The sequence below is a fragment of the Mobula hypostoma genome, chromosome 8, assembly GCF_963921235.1.
Source record: "Mobula hypostoma chromosome 8, sMobHyp1.1, whole genome shotgun sequence".
Taxonomy (NCBI): Eukaryota; Metazoa; Chordata; class Chondrichthyes; order Myliobatiformes; family Myliobatidae; genus Mobula; species Mobula hypostoma.
In genome coordinates, this window is record NC_086104.1 from 88,621,815 (window position 1) to 88,645,314 (window position 23,500).

The 23,500-nt window shown below is 45.4% G+C and overlaps 1 protein-coding gene across 16 annotated transcripts in view; it reads left to right on the forward strand.

Moving 5' to 3' along the window:
• The window catches only part of syne1b (spectrin repeat containing, nuclear envelope 1b), a 504,374-nt gene that overhangs the window by 230,351 nt on the left and 250,523 nt on the right, over positions 1-23,500 (forward strand). For all 16 annotated transcript variants that reach the window (XM_063056272.1, XM_063056279.1, XM_063056269.1 and 13 more), the window contains 5 exons: positions 1,993-2,164; positions 12,476-12,658; positions 15,750-15,893; positions 16,280-16,435; positions 22,064-22,228. In XM_063056272.1, the coding sequence (XP_062912342.1) occupies positions 1,993-2,164; positions 12,476-12,658; positions 15,750-15,893; positions 16,280-16,435; positions 22,064-22,228 (820 nt within the window). The remainder of the gene's footprint in view (positions 1-1,992; positions 2,165-12,475; positions 12,659-15,749; positions 15,894-16,279; positions 16,436-22,063; positions 22,229-23,500) is intronic.

Here is a 23,500-nt window from a genome sequence, read left to right on the forward strand (position 1 = left end):
CCAGATGGGGTACTTGGCCGTGTACTGACGACCCGTGCTGATCAACTGGCCGGAGTGTTCACTGATAACTTTAATCTTTCACTTCGACAGTCTGAGGCACCCACCTGCTCTAAGCTGATTTCAATTATATCAGTGCCTCAGAAGAATGTGGTTACCAGCCTCGATGACTTTCATCCAGTAGCACTTACATTCACTGTGATGAAGTGTTTTGAGAGGTTGGTGATTAAACATATCTACTCCTGCCTAAGGAGTCACTTGGATCCATTCCAATTTCACAAAACTCACAACAGGTCCACAGCAGATGCCATTTGATTGGCTTTTCACTCAACCCTGGAACATCTGGACAATGAAGATGCATACAGGGTTAATGGTAAGGCACTGAGGAGTGCAGTGGAACAGAGGGATCTGGGAATACAGATACAAAATTCCCTAAAAGTGGCGTCACAGGTAGATAGGGTGATAAAGAGAGCTTGTGGTACGTTGGCCTTTATTAATTAAAGTATTGAGTATAACAGCTGGAATGTTATGATGAGGTTGTATAAGGCATTGGTGAGGCCGAATCTGGAGTATTGTGTTCAGTTTTGGTCACCAAATTACAGGAAGGATATTAATAAGGTTGAAAGAGTGCAGAGAAGGTGTACAAGGATGTTGCCGGGACTTGAGAAACTCAGTCACAGAGAAAAGTTGAATAGGTTAGGACTTTATTCCCTGGAGCGTAGAAGAATGAGGGGAGATTTGATAGAGGTATATAAAATTATGATGGGTATAGATAGAGTGAATGCAAGCAGGCTTTTTCCACTGAGGCAAGGGGTGAAAAAAACCAGAGGACATGGGTTAAGGGTGAGGAGGGAAAAGTTTAAAGGGAACATTAGGGGGGGGCTTCTTCACACAGAGAGTGGTGGGAGTATGGAATGAGCTGCCAGACGAGGTGGTAAATGCTGGTTCTCTTTTAACATTTAAGAATAAATTGGGCAAATATATGGATGAGAGGTGTATGGAAGGATATGGTCCGTGTGCAGGTCAGTGGGACTAAGTAGAAAATGGTTCAGCACAGCCAAGAAGGGCCAAAAGACTTGTTTCTGTGCTGTAGTTTTTTTTACAGTTTCTACATCTGGATGCTCTTCGTTGACATCTGGCTGAATGGTGTCACAACGATAACCTCTCACTCAGTGTCAGCAAGATCAAAGAGCTGATTACTGACCACAAGAGGAGGAAATTAGAGGTCCACGATCTCAGTCCTCATGGGAGCATTGGAGGCTGAGAGGGTTAGTAACTTTAAATTCCTGGGCATTATCAGTTCTGGGAGCAGCATGTAAGTGCCATTGCAAAGGAGGCATGACAGCGCCTTTAGTTTCTTAGAAGTATGTGAAGATTCAACATGTCATATAAAACTTTAACAAACTTCTATAGATGCGCAGTGGAGAGTATACTGACTGGTTGCATAATGGCTGGTATAGAAAGACCAATGCCCTTGAAGAGAAAAGCCTACTAAAAGCAGTCGGGCCCAGTCTATCACAGGTAAAGCCCTCCCCACCATTGAACACACCTACAAGGAGCGCTGTTGTAGGAAAGCAGCATCCATCATTAAGGACCCCTAGCATCCAGACTATGCTGTCTTCTGGCTGCTGCCATGAGGTAAAGGAGCCTGCGGACTCTCACAACCAGGTTCAGGAAAATTTATTACCCCACAACCAGCAGTTTCTTGAACTAGAGCTGATAACTCCATGACATATATGTACTTTAATAATAATTTACTTTGGATATATCTTCAATATTGTTTGAGTGTTGGAGCTCTTTTGATGTCAGCCTGCGTGCTGGTATTGGGCCAAAGGGAGTCCTGGTCACTTCTTGGTGAGTGGCACCAGGACCACAGGCTTTGCCCTTGTACAAGAAGGAAATACGCATAAAGTCAGGGGGTATACATGGGAGAAAAGAGTGATCTGATGTTTCTAGTGAATAATTTGTTGTCTCCTTGTTTCCTGTAAACCGCAGCCTTTGTTTGCAGACAGCGAAGTACAGTCAAAGCAAGGAGAAGGCACTGGAGCAACGATTCCGCGTGACCTTTCGAGAGTTTCAGCAGTGGATGGTCAACACTAAGATCACCACCTGCTTTGATACGCCTCAGAATGTTGATGAAGCAACTGCAATCATCCAGAAACTGCAGGTAAAGTGTTCATAGGATTTAGACGTCACAATAACAGTGACTGCTGCTCACCATTGGTTCCCGTGGTGTAGGGTGAAGGTAGATGGAAAATGGGTGCTGTGCTCATAAGGTTTCTCTTTAAATATCTGGTTGTTGTTTGCAAATTACCATTATTTGACCTTGACTGCAGATGCTAAAATTGACGTCCACAGGTTTTGTGTACAGGTGTTGATTTGTGGAGTAGAAAATGTGAACTCCAACATTCCATCCACTGGAGATACAGAATGTGTTGGCTGCGTAACAGAGTGACCTGGAGTGATTCAGGGATGAAAGGAAGGGCAGCCAGGTTCTATGTTATGCCACTAGAGATCCTGGGCAACGAAGAAGCCGAATCAGAATCAGGTTTAATATCAATGGCATATGTTGTGAAATTTGTTAACTTTACAGCAGCAGTACAATGAAATACATGATAAAAAAAATAGAGAAAAAGATACCGAAGTTTAAAATAGTAGTGCAAAAAAACAGAGATTAAAAAAAATAGTGAGGTAGTGTTCATGGGTTCAATGTCCATTTAGAAATTGGATGGCAGAGGTGAAGAAGCTGTTTCTGAATCGCTGAGTGTGTGCCTTCAGGCTCCTGTACCTCCTTCCCGATGGCCCTGGGTGGTGGGGATCTTTGCACCATTCCTTGAAGATATCCTGGATGCTACAAAGGCTGGTACCCATGATGAGTTGACTAATTTTACAAGTTTCTGCAGCTTGCTTTGACCTTGTACAGTAACCCCACCCCACCAGCCCAGACAGTGATGTAGCCTGTTAGAATGCTCTTCACAGTACATTTGTTGAAGCTTTTGATTATGTTAGTTGACAAACCAAATCTCCTCAAACTCTGAATGAAATATAGCTGCTGCCCTGCCTTCTTTAACGCTGCATCAATATGTTGGGTGAAAGGAGGATGTACAGTACTGATAAAAGGAGAAAAATAAATGAAGGATATACAGTACTGTGGAAAGGACTTAGGCACACGAGATTTTTTATATGGCTTGTTACGTACCCCGTAACTGGGTTGCCAAACCAGCAGAAATGGATCACTCAGTTGGAGTCTGGATTACTAGAACTAAGCAAGTTTTATTAAAGAAACAAGCAACACAGTAATCGAAAGGATAATAAATGCAACAGTTCAGCAATGATAAACACACATGTGCACAGAATTAAGATAACAGCATCAATCAAGCTCTATCGTTGTCTAGGGGTAAATGACCAATTTCAAAGTGACACAAAAGTCCAGTTCGATTTAATAGTTCAGTTCGCAGTAATCGTTGCCAGGGCGATGGACAACGTGGGGGGAAGGGAGAGAGAGAACGACTGATCATTCAGAAACGGCTTCCACTCACAGACCGGCGAGATAGCTCACAAGCAGTTTTCGGGTAGGTCCTTGGTGATGTCACCTGAGGTCACCGACTGTGACCACTCCTCCAGATGTGGTCGATCCTCTGCAGTGAACCCGGCACCCAAGCGAGGGTGGACACACACCGGGTTCCCGCTGATCGTACCTTTCCACCCTGTGCGTTTAAGATCCGATACTTCCCACCGACTCGTGAGAGGCGCACCGCTTCCAGGGTCTCGTTACCTCGGGTGTCGTGTGTGTCCTGCCTTAGCGAACCTGTCCCTTTTTATCACCCTGCTGGGGTATCGCCTGTCCATCACTTCAAACAGTTCAGGGTTCAAAGGGGGAGCCGCTCTAGACAGCTCTCTCTCCCGTCCCTTCATTACACACCTCCAGATGCAGCTTCATTGTTCCTTATCTCTCCTTCCCCTGAGGACAGGTGGCAGACCAACTGCTGATCTCACAGGACAGCTAACATCTATGTGTATTCTTGTCACACTTCCCCCCTTTAAGGATTTTTACCGGGAGGTAAAAATTACAAACATGAATACATTATTTGATACACACAAATATACATCTTTATCAGCTATTTGGCTAATACAGAGAATTTGAAGTTGTCAACACCTTGACAGACAGTCATCACATTTTCTGTTCCTTTTATATGTGTTATTAATAATCCCTTAGACCAGGCTCCAACTCAGCAAACTTCATAGTGGCCAAAAACACTGATGAATTGCGATCAATGTAACCTCTCATTTGCTTTTGTCCCGGACCACAATAACAAGGGTCGTCCCATTCCGACTCAGTTTTCTCTCGCAAGGGCTTAGTAGGAGGGGGAGGGGTAGTGACCGCAGAGTTATTGCAAAACTTCCTACAGTACCCCACCATCTCCAAGAGCCTTCTGAGGGCCCTCTTGTCTGTTGGGGTTGGGAGGTCAGCGATAGCCTGCACTGTAGCTTGCATCGCTGCCAGCTGCCCCTGTGTCACCACAATTCCCAGGTAAGGGACCCTCATGTGGCCGAATTCATTTTTTTCAAGGTTCACTATCAAGCTGGCTTCAGACAGCCGTATTAAATAGCCAATACACACCTCTGTGTTCATCAGCCCTTTAGTCACTGAATTACTCATTATATATGGTTGTTGTTTACTAGGCTAGCCTATTATAACAGACATCACCCAACGTCCCAGTTCTTTGCATTGCCTCGGGACAATCAAGCACACAGATGCGAGTCGTTTAATTACTTCTTCTAAAGAGCCGCTTTGTTCAGGGATTAAGGGAGAGACCTTATCAGTAGACCTGGCCAAAACAATAGCCTTCTCCCATCTGATCGATCCCATACTAATCTTTTCAAAATGGTTTTTTCCTCTTATCAGGGGGCCCCTAGCTTCATTGATTTCCACGCTAACACCAACTAGGTTTGTTAGCATATCAAAAGCCTGTGACCGTCTCAGTTCGCGTCGGTCATGATCAATAACATCCTTCCCCCTGGGCAGCCGGTAAACCTCTTTCATGATGTCCTGACGAAGGGTCTCGGCCTGAAACGTCGACTGCGCCTCTTCCTATAGATGCTGCCTGGCCTGCTGCGTTCACCAGCAACTTTGATGTATGTTTCATGATTCCACCAACTGTTTCCTCCAGCACCGCAAAATGTCCACCGGGGGGTACCTCGTGGGCCATGTTAAAAACCTCATCCCCATAACTCTTTTGCACCACCCCCCACTCCTCTTCTGCGGGCACGGCACTTGGTCTCCCTTGCTTCCTTAGCACTTCCTCCTCCGCACAATAGCCTACTAGTTCCCTTGTTAAAGCTGTGTCAGAGAGAGCTGTCTCTGCCAAAACCATCAGCCCCTCGTCTCGCTCCTGCGTCTGCACAAGTTCTTTCCTGGCTACTGCTACGTCTGTCCCAGCTCCCTCACTACCTCTTGTCTCACTACACTCCTTCTTTTCATTTTCTACCCCCATCTCGTACAAGGTTGGCAGAAACGTGTCAGCTAAATTTACTACCGCGGTCCCGTGATGAACCTGTGAGTCCATGGGCGGGGCCTCAATGCTGGCAGGCTGACCTGTCAATCTCGCGACTGGGAGCACGATTCCCCCAGCGATGTCATTACCGAGCAAGACTTCCACGCCTTTCATCGGTAATTCGGACCTCACCCCGATCGCGACTAGTCCAGAGACCAGGTTGCTTTGTAAGTGTATCTGGTGCAAAGGGACTGACTCTGTCCCTTCCCCAACACCTTTGACCTCTACCTCCCCAGTCTGGGTCTCTGTGCTAAACTCTAATACACTCTTCAGTATTAGTGACTGACATGCTCCCGTGTCTCTCCAGATCCGCACTGGAACTGGTTTTAACCCCTCCTTCACTGACACCAATCCGGCCGAGATAAACCTCTCGCGCCCTTCCTGAACTTTGGCAGACCTGTCCTTCCCTAGCGGTTCGCTTAACAGCTCGATACAGCCATTCGGAACCCCCGTTTTTCCTTTCCCCGTCTCCTTCCTTGGGGCAAAGCACCTGGACGCAAAGTGTCCGACTTACCCGCAATTATAACAGACGACCCCAGGAGACTTCCTACCAGACTGCTCCCGGTCTACCTTATCCTTTTCACTAGTCCCCGGCTTACTTTCTGACTTTTCCGGCGGACTCTCCCCGCCGTCCTGACTACCCTTCTGGTAGCCTTTACTCGGGGCAAACTTCATTTTATGCGTCAATGCATACTCATCCGCTAACTTAGCAGTTGCGGCTAACGTGGCTGCCTCTTTCTCATCGAGGTAGGGTCTCATACCCTCAGGGACACAACCTTTAAACTGCTCAATCAGGATCAGCTGTAGCAGTCTGTCATAATCCCCCTCTACCCCCTTTGAGGCGCACCAACGCTCACAATATGTCTGCATCTCACGGGCAAACTCCAAATACGTGCGGTCCCACTGCTTCCTCGCATTCCGGAACCTCTGCCGGTATGCCTCCGGGACCAACCCATAAATCCTGAGGATGGCCTCTTTCACCACCTCATACCTCTGGGCATCTTCCGCGGACAAAGCGGAGTAAGCTTCTTGGGCTTTCCCTTTCAGTACACTCTGAAGTAACACAGCCCACTTATCTCTCGGCCAGTCCTGACTTATAGCCACTTTTTCGAAATGGAGGAAGTACCGATCCACATCGGTATCATCAAATGGGGGAACCAGCCTAACCTCCTGGGTCGCCCGGAACTCTCCACCTTGGTTCGGCATGAGCCCCTGCTCTGCCCTTAACCTTAACTTCTCCAATTTGAATTCCCTTTCCCTCTGTTTCTCCTCTCTCTCCAACTGTCTGTCCCTCTCTTTCTCTTCTCTCTCCAACTCTCTCTCTCTCTCTTCTCTCTCCAACTGCCTCTCTCTCTCTTGTCTTTCTACTCTCTCTCCTTCTCTTCTCGTTCCAACTGTCGTACCCGGAACTCGTGCTCGAGTCTCAGTTTTTCAAGCTGCACCTGTACCGCGTCTCCAGCAGGTTTTTCAATAGACACCACCCCCAGCTCGCCTTGGGGAAACACACCCTTAGATACATAGTGCTCTACGATAGCTCTATGTATCTCCTCTCTCCTCATTGTCGACTTCCCCTTAGCAAGATTCAACCGTTTGGCCACAGCTACCAATTCCGATTTCCTGGCATCTTCTAATGCCTCCAAGGTCGGCGCCTTTATAAATTCCTCAGCCTCCATTTCTGCTGTTTGTCTTTTCTTTCTTTTGGGAATTTTAACCCAATCAATTTACTCCGTCCCAAATTTAGCGTTCAAAATCGCGGACGAGAACCCCACTTATGTTACGTACCCCGTAACTGGGTTGCCAAACCAGCAGAAATGGATCACTCAGTTGGAGTCTGGATTACTAGAACTAAGCAAGTTTTATTAAAGAAACAAGCAACACAGTAATCGAAAGGATAATAAATGCAACAGTTCAGCAATGATAAACACACATGTGCACAGAATTAAGATAACAGCATCAATCAAGCTCTATCGTTGTCTAGGGGTAAATGACCAATTTCAAAGTGACACAAAAGTCCAGTTCGATTTAATAGTTCAGTTCGCAGTAATCGTTGCCAGGGCGATGGACAACGTGGGGGGAAGGGAGAGAGAGAACGACTGATCATTCAGAAACGGCTTCCACTCACAGACCGGCGAGATAGCTCACAAGCAGTTTTCGGGTAGGTCCTTGGTGATGTCACCTGAGGTCACCGACTGTGACCACTCCTCCAGATGCGGTCGATCCTCTGCAGTGAACCCGGCACCCAAGCGAGGGTGGACACACACCGGGTTCCCGCTGATCGTACCTTTCCACCCTGTGCGTTTAAGATCCGGTACTTCCCACCGACTCGTGAGAGGCGCACCGCTTCCAGGGTCTCGTTACCTCGGGTGTCGTGTGTGTCCTGCCTTAGCGAACCTGTCCCTTTTTATCACCCTGCTGGGGTATCGCCTGTCCATCACTTCAAACAGTTCAGGGTTCAAAGGGGGAGCCGCTCTAGACAGCTCTCTCTCCCGTCCCTTCATTACACATCTCCAGATGCAGCTTCATTGTTCCTTATCTCTCCTTCCCCTGAGGACAGGTGGCAGACCAACTGCTGATCTCACAGGACAGCTAACATCTATGTGTATTCTCGTAACGGGCTTCAGATGGCATGCCCTGATCTCAACATCATCAAGGCTGTCTGAGGTTATCTGCAGAGACAGAAGCAAGCAAGATAGCCAAAGTTTGTAGAAGAACTGTGGCAAGTTCTCCAAGATGCTTGGAACAACCTACCAGTCGATGTTCTTATAAAACTGCATGAGTGTACCTAAGAGAATTGATGCAGTTTTAAAGACAAAGAGTGGTCACACCAATTATTGATTTGATTTAGCTTTTTACTGTTTACTACTCCTTACAGTAATTTTTTTGATATTTAGAAACCTTTAATTTCATTATTTTGAAAGCATCTTAGCTTTACAGAATTTTTTTCCATGTGCCTAGGACTTTTGCACAGTGCTGTACCTGCAGGAGGGAAGCAGCCAAATTTGCTATCCTATCCTCCTATTACCCTGTCCTGCTGTGCTTGTTACTACTACACTGAGCCTCCTATTTTTCACCGTTTCCTCTGAAGACCAAAGATGACTATATAGTGATTCCATTGACTAAGCATAAGCACAAGAGATTCTATAGATGCTGGAAATCCAGAACAGCACACACAGAATGCTGGAGGAACTCAGCAGGTCAGACTGCATCGGTGGTGAGGAATTATTAATCTTGGCCTGAAGTTTTGACTGTTTATTCCTCTCCATAGAAGCTGCCTGACCTGCTGGGTTCCTCCAGTATTTGTGTGTGTTGCTCCGGTAACCAAGCGTTACTTCCTTTCAGTGACACCAGTGAGATATTTGTTTGGTTGAGTAGCAGAGTGCTTCCAATTTTTAGATGAAGTCCTCAGTGTATTTCTGAATTTCTGATTCAGTGTCAGTAAAGTCTCATCAAAGTATCTAGGAAAGTCGCCAAAGTCTTTCCAAAGTCATCTTCAGCCCTTCAGTTGCAAGTGTTTATTGAAAGACATAAATATTGTTGGAGGTACACAGTGGCTTATGCAGTATCTTTGGAGATAGAACCTGTACAGTTTTGTTTCAGGTTAATGACACTCACCAGAAGCAAAAGGAAGCAACACACACAAAATGCTGCCTGGCCTGCTGTGTTCTACCATCATTTTGTGTGTGTTCCTTGAATTTCCAGCACCTGCAGATTTTTTCGTGAGAAGCAAGAGGAAAGGTGTTTTCAACTTGCTCTCAAAGGATTACTTTATTCCCAATCACCTGTTTGGGATTAGGCATTAGATCAAGCACGTTGCTCAGAAATACCATTACAATTTCATTAATAAAAATAAATTAGCAATTTATAACAATAATCCTCAGGGCAATGTTCCTAATGCAATGTACAGTGCCTTATGCTACAGGCAGACTATGCTGTTCTCTTGGTTTACATGTTGGGTCAGCCTGCTGGACTTTGGTGCCTGAAACAGCCAATTAGAGGAAATGTACAGTTTAAAAAATGAACAATTCCAACCAGTTCAAAGAGGGTAAGTGGGAAGTTCCAGTGTTTCTTTTTGTCAGCCACTTGGAAAAATGTATATTGGTAATACTTCCATGGATGTGAGTCTGTGGTTGAAGCTCAGTCAGTGGAACAACAACTGAGCAGTGATGACTGCCAGTAGATTGTCATCTGGGTAGTGTTTGAGCCTTGCTACAGATACAAAGCCTCCTAGCACCAGTGACCCAGATTCGCGCCTGACCCTGGGTGTTGTCTGTGTACAGTTTGTACGTTCACCCCGTGACCATGTAGATCTCCTCCCACTGTTTTTGGTTTCTTACCACATCCCAGAGGTGTGCCGGCTGGCAAGTGCAGGCGAGTGGTAACATTTGTGGAAAGTTGATGAGAATGTTGTATTAGTGTAAATGGGTGGTTGATGGGTCGGCACTGATTTAGTGGGCTGAAGGGCCTGTTTGCCTGCTGTATGTTTCCATGACTATGTCACCATGTCAACACTCTGTGCATTTGTGAGACCAGCATGATTTTTAATGACTTGGAGTCACTGAAGATTGTACTTTCAGCTCCTGACAAACACCTCAAAATTACTGACATAAGCATAGTAATTGTAGAAAAGCTGTCCGGAACATTTTGGGGGAAGCATTGTTCCTCCCATTTGTTGATCAGCCCAGCCTGTGATGGTGTCTACAGTTGGTAAATGTGCTATTGCTGGCTCCATATCCTCCTCCTGTTCCTCCTGCAGGCAAGAGGCCCAGAGAGTGATTCCAGTGACCAAGTACTTACGACACAAACAGCAGTACTCACCGATCTGTCAACATAGCACCACGTTATTGACTCACAACTTCAGGATTTTTTTTCAGCTGGTGTTTCATTTAGCTTTATGAAAGAAGATGAAACTTCTAAGTTTAAAATTAGCCTGTATTGAACCGATACTTTAGGGCTGTTTGTATTTGACTTTAAAGTACTGTAGGGCCGAGTTTATGAAGGTCAAACAGACCCATTTTGTCACCTGCTGCAACACGCGGAAGCCTGGTGAAACCCAAGAGATCAGGCAGCTTGAGGGAAATGAACATTTTGGGTCGAGCCCCTTCATTTGGACACTGCCTGACCTGCTGAGTTCCTCCAGCCTGTTTTGTATTGCTCCACATTCCAGCATCTTCAGTCTCCTATGTCTCCAATTTGTCATCTGCTTGCCTAATGGTAACACAGAGAGCTCATTATAGTTGGGAATCTTCTCTGGGTACTCCAGCTATCATTTTCTCTTAGTAAGATGGTGATCCCATTAAGGGATTATGTGGGAGTGGATTGATATTGGTTAAAGCTTGGGAATGAATCCTTATGCAGGTGTTAAACTTGTAATAGGAGATTCTGATTGGTTTCATGACCCAGTGGAGAAAATGGATGGAATGAAACATGGGATGGATGCTTGAAACGTAGGTTTGGAGGAGTGTAAGGCAAAAAGCTAGTACAAGGAGCACAGGATGTCAGTGAAAGAGTTAAGTCTTTTATCGGAAAGCAAACTTCACTTACAAGGCTCTATTGTAGTCATCAGAAATTATTGGTAAATCTTCCTCTGGAAGTGATTGTATTGCAACTGAGATTTACTGGACCACTTCAGAGGGTAACAGGAACCAATACCGTGGTATTGGATTGGAACTGCATGGAAGTTAGACTGGGTAAGGATGACACCTGCCCTTTGTCTAAAGACCTTGGTGAAGTAGTTGGTGAATCTCATATCACATTTCCTGATGCTAACATGCATTGTGAACTCTTGAATTAAATTGTTCCTAATACAATGTGATTTAACTCCATTGTTATATAGCCGCGGTATAACTGCCTTCCATGTTATTGCTACACTCCTGCCTTCCAACCAGCAGGCACGAGGCTCTCCACTGCAGTCACATGTTCTGCATTAATCACCTATACATTCAAGGGGCAGGCAGACCAGGACTTGTGTAGCCAGGCGGGAGGATATCAGGTTATTGAAATATGTCCACTGGTATAAGTGCTATTTGATTGGCTTGGCTTGACGTAGTTTGTGGTACTCAGGCCTTTGAGTCAGACCACACTCCAGAGACCTGATATGTTATCAAGGCCGACACTCCGGTGAAACTCTGAGGGATTGCAATACTGTTGGGAATGACATCTTTTACTTAAGACATTAAACCAAGCTATATCTACCTCCCCACTGTGGTAGCGCCTCACATCTTTAATGGAGAGCGGCAGGTTCTCTGCACGCAGTCCTCGATGTCACTAATATGAACGCATAATCAGTTGGCAGGGTGGAGATGCGTCTCTTTCAAAGAAGGTGTTAGGCACTCCTTCCCTCTGCTAGCCATGGATCTCCTTCCCACAGAGGTGGGCGAGGTGTAGCACCTGCCTAGCCCCACCGATCAGGGACCCATGAAGCCACGGGAGCAGATGGTGGATGGTCGTATGAGCTGCTGTTGCATGTCACAAGTCCTGGGTATGCGACCACTGACGCCAGGCAAACAATCTCTGAACAGCACTGATAACGGCTGGGGTTACCCGTCTTGTAAAGACACTGCCCAGAAGAAGGCAATGGTAAACCTCTTCTGTAGAAAAATTTGCCAAAAACAATCATGGTCACGAGACCACGATCACCCACACCATATGACATGGCACATGATGATGATGATGAATTTTTCCTTGGACTACTGATTGTGGAGATGTGTTGTGTGAACAGTAAGTTGACATTCCTATCTCTTTTACATGGGAATATGAGAAGCTAATATTAGTGGGTAAAAATTTGGAAAGGGTAACTAACTGGGAGGGAACTTCAGTCATCTACTACAGGTGCACTGGCTGTGAAATGCTTTGAAACACCCCGGAGATGTAAAACAAGACTTTTTCCACTCTGAAAGCAGCTTTGCCTTTGCCCTTGTTTTCAGAATTTCCTGTCAGAAAGTGAGGCATGTCAAGGCAAACTAAATACCCTGATTTCCAAAGGCGAGCTCCTGGCTAAGATACTGAGCAAGGAGAAGGCGGAAGCAATAAAGGCCAAGGTAGCCACTGCCAAAGAGGACTGGAAGAATCTGCTGGCAAATCTGCATCAAAAGGAGGCAGCCTTACAGGTAGGAAGTATCCAATGACTCCCTCACATGCCATCAGCTCTGACTAGCATCCCCCCCAATCCTTCCTCCTATTCCCTCCATGTACCATCAGTTCCCACCAACGTCCACCAACATCTCCTCCAACTCCCTCATATACCAACAACTCCAACCATCATCCCCGACATCCCCTCTAACTCCCTCACGTACTATCAACTCCCACTACATTCCCCTTAAACCCTCCCTCACCTACGATCAGCTCTGACCACCATCCCCACTGAAACCTTCCCCAGTTCCCTCAGATGCCATCAGCTCTGACCACCATCCCCACTGAACCCTTCCCCAATTCCCTCAGATACCATCACCTCTGACCACCATCCCCACTGAACCCTTCCCCAGTTCCCTCAGATACCATCACCTCTGACCACCATCCCCAACATCTCCTCCAACTCACTCACATACCATCAGCTCCATCACATTCCCCAAACCTCTCACATCCATCAGCTCCAACCACCACCCTACCCCTACCCACCTGCACAATGTCTCACCACTCCATACACTAAAAGACAATTTAGTCAACCTACTAGTTTACCCTTGCAAATTGGGAAAAAGCCTGAATGTGCAAACTCCAGAAGACTATGTGAGAAGGTAACTTGAGTGAATAAAAATTTGAAAATAATTATGAACTGAAGGAGACTTTTTGAGATCTGGCGCAGGTGGAATTGATGGGAGATCTTCCTCCCAGAGTCCAGTTTAATTTTGCCCATTGTTAAATGAAGTACTACATTCATGAACTTGACTCTTCCCTGACCCACATTTTACCACCAAGAACAGGGATATCGAGCATACAGCAACACTTCACTTTGCAGACTCCCCTCCACCCTCCTGACTGGAAAAATACTGCTGGTTCTTGATAGTTACTTTGCCTAAATCTCTCAACAGTATTGTGGGAGTCTCTACCAGAAGGGCTGTAGCAGTTAGAGAAAGTAGCTCACTATGGACAGTTAGATTATGAGGACACTCAGTCCTCGTTTATTGTCATTTAGTAATGCATGCATTAAGAAATGATACAATGTTCCTCCAGTATGATATCACAGAAGCACAAGACAGACCAAGACTAAAAAACTGACAAAAACCACATAATTATAACATATAGATACAACAGTGCAAAGCAATACCATAATTTGATAAAGAACAGACCATGGGCACGGTTAAAAAAAGTCTCAAGCCCCGATAGCCCCATTATCTCACGCAGACGGTAGAAGGAAGAAAACTCTCCCTGCCACGAACCTCCAGTGCCACAAACTTGCCAATGCAGCACCCTGGAAGCACCCGACCACAGCCAACTCTTGAGTACATCCAAAAACTTCGAGCCTCTGACACCGAGTACCATCTCTGCCGAACGCTTTGACCCCGGCCCCAGCCGCCAAGCAACAGGCAAAGCCGAGGATCTGGGGCCTTCTCCTCCGGAGATTCTCGATTGCACAGTAGCAGCGGCAGCGAACTGGGCATTTCAGAAGTTTCACCCGATGTTCCTCCGTGCTTCTCACGTCTGTCTCCATCAAATCAGGATTGTGCACGGCATCCTACTTAACAAATACAGATATCATTTACTGGAGAGGCCGTGCGCGCTTCGTCGTGCCGCCATCTTCTCCTCCCCTCCTTTTAGAGACTGGCAATAAACGCTAGCTTTGCCAGCAATTCGCAGATCCAAAAAAAAATTAATAAACACTAGAGACTATATACTGTAGTTATTGAAAATCCGCAGCAACACACACAATATGGAAAAGAAAAAAGTTTATTCCTTTCTGTAGATACTTCCTGACCTGCTGAGTTGCTCCAGCTTTTGTGTGTGTGTGTGTGTGTGTGTGTGTGTGTGTGTGTGTGTGTGTTGCTCTTAAAAAAAAATCATCTTGTATTTCTTAATGTTGTAGGAAAAGGCCATTCACCCCTTTGACTCTGGGCTGGATCTCAGAGCATTACTCACCACTCGCACTTCCCCACTTACCTTCTCTCTGATATACCTATCAGCTTCCCACTGGCTGCACTGAGGGTCATGACCCAATTAACCTACAGCACACCTTTCCGATATGGGAGGAGAGCGAGCTCCTGGGAGAAGAATGTACAAACTCCATGGCACCCAAGGTCAGGGTCTACGTTCGGCTACTGAACCTGCTATGCCACCTTTCCTCCCCAAGGTTAAATTCCCTTGATGCCGCAGTGTCAATTGAACCTGCAGCTCGAGTTTGTTGGTCTAGGTCCATGGACTACTGATGCAGGGTTTCATCCCAAAATGTCCACTCTGCCCTTCCCTGCACAGATTCTGATGCTTCAGGCATCAGATTCCGGTATCTGCACTCTCTAGTGTCTTCCTGGATTACTAATCTGGTTACACAATTTCTGTTTGCTGTGAATGAGTTAAACAAATTATTTCTTATCTCCTTACAATACAGGAGGATGTCATTTGGCCCCTCCATGTCTGATCTGGGAACACACCTATAGGTCTCATTGCTCCATTTCTTACAACCTGTCCCCTCTCACGTGTCCGTCATCTCCCCTGATTCCCCTACCACCTTCATGAATTGTCAATTATTCTCCATTGTTAAGAACCTCACCTGGTCGCCGTTCTCCATTTATCAAATGATGATGTCCTTTGCCGGACTAGCAGAGTCCTCCCTATTGCTTGTCACCTTGGACTTAAAATGGCCGCATGGTAGGGTAGTGGTTAGCACCACGCTTTACAGTATCAACGACCCGGGTTCAACTCCTGCTGCTGCCTGAAAGGAACTTGTACATTCCCCCTGTGTTCCCTCTGGGTGCTCTGGTTTCCTCCCACACTCTAAAGAGGTACCGGTTGGTGGGTTCACTGGTCATTGTAAATTTTCCCATGATTAGGTTAGGGTTACATCGGGGCAGAAAGGGCCTGCTCTGAGCTGCATCTCAATCAATCAATTAGTCAATAAACAAACAATAGATAAATGCATAGATAGGTAACTAAATAGGGTCGATTTTGAAATGTCTTGCTGCAAGTTTTTAAAGGGCAGGTGGGTTTGGTTTGAAGATTATGTTTAAAGGGCTGTTCTCACGAGTAATCCATGTTTCTGCCTTCTCCCAGAACCTCCAGTCTCAGATGAAGGATTTCGAGGCTGGAGTTGGACCAGTGCAGGAGTGGCTGGTTGCCACAGAAGCGGCTGTGCAAGGGAGCAGTGCCCAGCTGCCCGACCTGTCAGCAAAGAAGAACGAACAGTTCAGATTGCAGGTAGTTTAGCCTGGTGCAAACAGACCAGAAACAGACTTCATTTCTCCATGAATTGCTCACGACTAACAGCGTAATTTCCTTAAGGGAGGTAGAACATGGGAGTCTGAGTTATGTGGGTTATCACAATCCTCTTCACATTCTGCTGCCACTCATGACTCAGGGCCTCTGTTCTTCTGATATAGAAACCTGCCTTTCTTTAGCATTGTAAAATGTCTGTTTTTTGTTTTAACAAAGAGCCATGTGCACTAAATGCTTTTGATGTGACTCATTTTCAGTGCCCTGCATGGTAAATATTAGTTGAAAAGTCTCTGGATGCTTTGCCGCTGCCAAATGTGATACGCTGTGTAACGTGTTTTTGTTCTTGCTTACCTGCCTATGCCTTCCAGTCTGTCCTAGAGGATATAGCCTCCCGCGAGCCACAGCTAAACAAGCTGAAAGAGAAAGCTCAGCAACTCTGGGAAGAGCAAGCATCTAACAAAAGCTTTATGCACAGAGTGTCTCAGCTGTCCGCTTGGTATTTAGCCTTGAGTAACTTAGCCAAGGTAAGGACTGGGAGCCAGCGTGTTCTGCTTAAACCTCAGAACCAATTGTAACTCACAAAGAAAAAAATAGCCATAAACTCTCCAGTTCACCTCTATTGCTTTGTAACTTTGCTTTTTAGCTGCCACTAATTTATTCCTTTCTCAAACTTGTGGTCTGAAATTCTCTGGTGTGATTATCAAAATGGTTTCATTGAAAGCCTTGCTCCCTCACTAGCTTAGTACATATGCAGTATTGATCTCAGGTGATGAAACTAGCCTTGTTTTCATTCATTCAAGGCATCTAATTGCTGATCCCTAATTGCCCTTAAGTAGGGTTATGATGAGCTACCTTCTTGAAATGCCATGGTTCTTGAGGTGTGGGTATATCTGCAATATTGTTAGGGAGTTCCGGGATCTGGACCCAGTGACAGTGAAGGAACAGTGCGATATTTCCAAGTCAGGATGGCATGTGGCTGGGAGGCAAGCTTCCAGATGGTGATGGTCCAGTGTGTTTCTGGTAGATGCCTCTGGTTTTAGAGGTGCTGTCTAAGGAGATGTGAGGAGATACTGCAGGGGAAAATTGATGGTATAAACTGCTGCTGTTGCAACTGTCACTGGTAGTGGAGTGAGTGTAGGGTCGTGGATTGGGTGCCTATCAACGAGGTTGCTGTGTCCTGTATGGTGTCGTGTTTCTTGAGTGTTGTTGAAGCCGTGCTCATCCAGGGAGGTGGGGAGTGTTCTTTTACACTCCCAATTTGAGCCTTGTAGACGGTGAGTTACTTGCCGCAGGATTCCTAGCCTCACACCTACTCTTGTTGCCACGTCTTGTATGTGGTTGATCAGTTTCTGGTCAATGATAAACCCTAGGATGTTGATAGTTGGGCAGTCAGTGACCCAGTGCCCTCTCTACTAATGGTCTCCCCATGAAATATCCCAGGATGACATTAGAGAGATGATGAAAGGTAGGTCCGCTATGGAGTATTTGGAGTTGCTTATTGCCCCAGTAGCTGTTACATTATCACTTAGCTTCAGTTTCTGTTGGCTGTGTTATAAGATGCTTGCACTGAGATAATGTTTTGTGACCAGGAAGGAGAGTGTACCTAGTAAACTGTAGCTACTCTGTTAACTTTTGTGGGGGACTCTAGACAACAAGAAGTGGTACTTAGAAAGGAACATGTGTATTTATCTCTTAACTTTCATATTCCCAAGATGTCACATGTGCTTTATAGCCATTGAAGTAATTTTTAAAGTGTAGTCACTACGCAAATCATGGTAGCCAGTTTCTGCAGAGCAAGGTTCCAAAAACAGCAGCACAACAATCTATTTCAATTCATATGGACGTGTGGATCAAGGGAAGGAAGAGGCCACTCAGCCCCTTAAGGAGCTCTGCCATTTAATAAGGCAGTGGCAAAACTCTGCCTTCCTGTGTATCTGTGATAATCTTTCTCTCCTCCCCCCACCCCACCCCACCCCACCACTTACCTAGAATCTACCTACCTCAGTATATTGAAGGACTTTGCTTCCACTGTCCTTTGAGGAAGAGTTCTAAAGAATCACAAACTCAACTTTCTGAGAAAAAGTTTCACGTTTCCTGAACTAATGGCACCTAAATTTTAAACATTGGCCACCTAATTCTAGATTTTACCACTGAAGAAAGATCCTCTCCACATCCGCCCTTTCAATTCGCTGCACCTTGTACATTTCCGTCAAGTTCCCCCTCACTCAGGGATACAGACCCAGACTATCCAACTTTCCCTCATAAGAAAACCAGCTCCTTTAAGTATTGTTCTTGTAAACCTCTGAATTGAGTTCACAATGATGTGGAGAGAGAGGAAACGACCTTGCCTTTAAGATAGGGCTACAGGATATTCACCCAAACTTGATATTTTACCCAGCTTTGCACTAGCAGTATTATGTGCTCACAGACATGCACTGGGAGTTGAACCCTCAGCTTTCTGATTAGAAGCAGGAGGGCCATCAAGCAGCTAGCTCAGAGCACTAACTCCATTCTGGACAAGCGACGCTGTGTGGAATTATTCAGATTACACAGCTGGGGGTGATTATTATTCAATGTCAACCTGTCAGTGCCGTTTGTAAAGCACTGTTGTACTCTTCTACAGCGATGGGATCAAAATCTGCTGCAGCATGAATTATGCACATGTGAAAGTTGAATTAGCAAACGTGATTTTCACACTGCATAACCTAAATCAGTGAGTGAAAAATCACCTCATTTTTAATCAAGTATGCAAACCTGTCTCATGATTTCACTGTTGGTATGAAAACTGCAACCAAGACTCTTATCTCTTGCTAAATGCCATTTGGTTTTAACAAGATATTTTTTCAAGTTATATAGAAACATAGAAAACCTACAGCACAATACAGGCCCTTCAGCCCACAATGCTGTGCCGAACATGTACTTACTTTAGAAATTACCTAGGGTTACCCATAGCCATCTATTTTTCTAAGCTCCATGTACCTATCCAAGAGTTACTTAAAAGACCCTATTGTATCCACATATGGGCTTTGCAGTCTGAGCCAGCATTTAGAACATAGAACAGTACAGCACAGGAACAGGCTCTTTCACCTGCAATGTTGTGCTGAACTAATTAAGCTACTGACTTCTAATTGCTTCCGCTTGCACATGGCCCCTATCCCTTCGTTCTGTGCGCATTCATTTCTATCTTAAACACCTCGATCGTATCTGCCTTTACCATCACCCCTGGCACAGCACTCCAGGCAGCCACTGCTCTCTGTATATACAAAAAATCCTGCCCCACACCTCACTTTTGAACATTTCCCCCCTCACTTTAAATGCATGTTCTTAGTAGAAGAAGGTACCAGCTATCGACTCTATGTATGCCTCCCTCATGAGTTTATAAACTTCTATCAGGTCTCCCTTCAGCCTTCAGAACTCCGGAGAAGACAACCTGAGTTCGTCTAACTTCCTCTTATAACACTTGCCCCCTAATTTAATTACCTGCCCTCATTGCCTTTGAGACTGTGCTGGTAAGCCATCTTCTTGAACTGCTGTAGTCCTTGAGATGAGGGTACAGTCACGGTATCGTCGGGGAGAGAGTTCCAGGATCTTGACCCCAGCGGCGGTGAAGGAACAGGGATGTATTTCCATGTCAGGGTGGTGTATGGGTTGGTGCTCTTGTCCTTCATCGTTGGTTTGGAAGGTCTAAGGAGTCACATGTTTGAGTGCATAAAATTACTTGCAGGGAATTCAGTCACACAGTGTTTGTAATGGAATAGAAGGTGTTTACAGTGTTCACACTTGTTAGGAATTTTACTTTTGGGTTTTCATTTGTCAAAATTATTGCCTGGAATTTCATTCTGCTTGTAGTGCAGAAGGAAGTTCCAGGCAGCAAGAAGACATCAATGGGCTGGTCAAACTTGGCATAATACTCGCCTTGATCTTACTAAATGATGGCGCAAGCTTGAGGGGCCAAGTGGCCTATTCATGCTCCTCATTTTTTTTATGTGTGTAAAGAAAGTGACAGATGGAACTCAGTCAGAAATGGTAGTGCATCTGGGGAGTACAAACAAGGCAGGGGAATGGATCCTTAAAAGAAAAACAGGGAATTTAGAGAGCATATCCACAAATCCCTGAGGCTTGTGGAAGAAACAGGGAAGGTGATTAAGAAATGGCATGGACTGCTTGCCTTCATTGGTCAATAGATGAAGCATTAGAGCAGAGAGGTCATATTTGAATTGAATATAGTAAAGTCACAGCTGCGTTGTGCTGTACAATCCTAGCTGCCATGCCACAGGATGGATGTGAGCACTGCAGAGCATACTTAGGAGAATGTTGCCGGGGCTGAGAATTATGGTGATGACAGTGTAGTTTGTAATTGGCTTAAGAAATTGAAGCAGAAGTAGGCCATTTGGCCCTTTGTGCTTCTTCTCCCATTCAATAAGATCACAAATGATTTTTTAAATCAGCATCACCTTCTTGCACTAACCCCATATTCCTTGGTTCCTCTTGCATCTAATTATCTACCAGTTGCTGGAATATATTCTGCAGTTGAGCCTTCGTAGGCCTTCTGGGTAAAAAATTCCAAAAAAAATTATTGGCTCTGGATGAAGGAATTTCTTTCCTCACAGTCCTGAATGGCTGACCTTTTATTTTGAGACTGTGACTCCAGGCTCTGGACAACCCAGCCAGAGGCAACTTCATCCCCTCATTTTCAGTGTCAATCCTCATAAGAGTTAAGTACAACTCAATGAGATCACCTCTCATTCCTCTAAAATCTAGTAAGTATAGGCCCACTGCTTATCTTTCCTAACAGGACAACTCCACCGACCACACATTCTGCCCTCTCCTCACTCATCCTTTTCTGTGGATACTGAGGGGAGATTTAATTGAAGTGTACAAGATGATGCGAGACATAGATAGGGTAAACAGCAAAGATGTATTTCCCCAAGTAGAAACATCACAAACTAGGGGAAAAAAGATGCAGAGTAGTTGCTAGAAGGATTAAAGGAAGATGGAGCAAAATCAATTTCACTTGAAGGGTGTAGGGAGCCAGGACAGTGTCTAAAAGTGGAGTGGAGACAGGATCTCTCCACACATTTAGGACAGGGGTTCCCAACCTTTTTTATGCCATTAACCGAGGGGTCCATGAACCCTGGGTTGGGAGCACTTGATATACTGCAACCTCCCAGCCCTGGCACAGAAAACAGAAATTTGGGAAGAGCTTAAATGGCTATTTTTTTTTGGCCCAACCACTGGCCCTCTTCTGTGCCATACATTTCTGTAGAGCATCATGCCTGAAGTCACCAATCCATATGTCGACCAGGGGCTTGTAGCTAATGCTTTATGCACGCTTCCGACAAGTGCATCTGCCACCAGTTAGCAGCTAGCTACCCCTATTGCAAGTAGTCCCCCATGCTGGCCATTGCTCCTCTGTGGGACCACCATGAACAAAGGCTTTGTTGTGAGTGTTGCAGCACATTTTCTTGCCAACTTAGCATGCCCATGCGGTGGGCAAGTAGCTGGCTGTACGGTGGGCAGCTTCCCAGAGTGGACAAAGGGACGTCATTAGTCAAAGAATGGGTTCTCCAACAATTTGTGTCTTCCTTGGCGCTCCCAACAGTGCACCCTATAGGAGTGTCGGACTAGATTCTGTGTACATGTCCTATACAAACTGAGGGTACTGGATCTCATACTGTGGCATGCTTCCCAGTGGAAGCAAGTGATAAACTTAAGCAGGTGATAAGCAATCTCATAAATGTTTGCAGAAACAATAAAAAAGTAGAGCTGTTCACTCTTGGGACAACTTAGTTTTCAAAATGATTGGTTTCAATAAGAGTAAGTAGTGAGAAGTGTGTGTTTGAATTGCTAGCTGTAAAATGACTGGCAAAAGAACCTGTTTTGTCTCAAGACTTGGTGGTGTTCTAAAGGGAAATGTTTTCGTGCAGCAAATGGCCGGGTGCTGAAAGAGACAGTCCAAAGGGGTAGTGCGAGCAGTTTCAAGAATGGCTTTCAGAAGGAAAAGTGCTGGAAGATAGCCTGGCTTCGGGCGTACCATTGCTGACAAAGTGTTAGTTAGCTTGTGATGGAATTTACATTTGCTTGCGTATAAACAAAACATGAAATATAATGATTTTGTGAGAATTGTTTCTGTCCTTTTTGTTGGATTTCAGGAAAAGGCTTTAAGGGTTCAGCGGACTGTAACAGAACACCAGCAGTTCTCACAGGGCCTGAAGGAGCTGCAGGACTGGGTGGCCGATGCCAGGCACATGCTGGAATCCTACTGTACCCCCACTGCTGATAAAAGTATGCTAGACAACCGGATGGCAAAGGTTGAGGTGAGTTTCATTGGTTACGTTATCCTCACAAGTCTGGTTACCCAAATACGGGTTCCGAGCTTTGAATCTCATCTGAAGAGGGAGCAGATCAAGAATTGTTTGTTTTTTTGCTTAAGTACATTACCCCTACTGGAGCATAGGCCTTTGATAGCAGCTTGCCAGAATTCTCTGTCCTAGACCAGTCTTCCAAATTGTCCCTGGGTGTAGCCCATTATACATTTTCTAGGCGAGGGTACAAGGTCTCCAGATCTTCTGTCAGCATTTCTGTGGCCCTAGGATTTTACAGGATGGGGTTGCTAGCCCCATGTCCAACCCTCCTCTTTTCGCAGCCAAGCTTGGAACCGTCCAAGGTGGAGTCCAGATTGAGGATGCAGTGTGTATAATGTGTTGTCCGCGGCACGAGGGAGAACTCATCTGCTACGAAGAATATCTTGAAGTATTTTGCGTTGCTCAGAATGAGCAAAAGGGTTATCCTTTTAACGTGTTAATCAAAGGGTGGCTCTTCCAGCAGTGCACTTCCTTCGGAATCGCACTGGAGTGTCAGACTGGATCACATGTCCATATCCTGTACAGTATGGAATGATCCGATCCAGTACTATAGTTGGAGGCCTAATGGATTTCATTAAACAGGAAATACATCAGGGAATAAGCAATGTTATATGTGTGTGTGAAGAGCTACATGTAAGCATTTAGGTCAAATGTGAGGTGCTAATGGCTAAACGAGAGGGCGTAATTTTAAAGTGATTGGGGGATAGAACAGAGGGATGTCAGAGATAGTTTTTTTACATAGAGAATGGTCAGTGCATGAACACACTGTCAGGGCTGGTGGTAGAGGCAGATGCATTAGGGACATTTATGAGGCTCTTAGATAGGTACATGGATAAAAGACCCTTACATATTTAGGAATTTTGGTAACTTCTGCTAACACACTTTGCTGTTACAAAAACTTGAAAGTTTAGTTTTTCAGTTTCAGTTTCAAACACTTTATGGAGACCTGTCAAAAAGGGGTGAAGGTGATGCAAGATTCTGTGATACAATAGGATCCATTCTCCACCAGCAGCCAAACATGTTCGCCTGTGATCTTTTAAACTAACTGCTGATAGCAGAGCTTTTTAAAAATGCCAGAGAGCTGGGTCAGTGTGAGGAGTGTTCTTTGTCTCAGGTCATCTGGATTTAGATGCTGAGCACCATTCATTCATCGATGCCAGGTCTAAATTCCTGGATGCTCCACCTTCCCGACTAAATGGAGTCCGTTCACTGCGCATTTTGTGG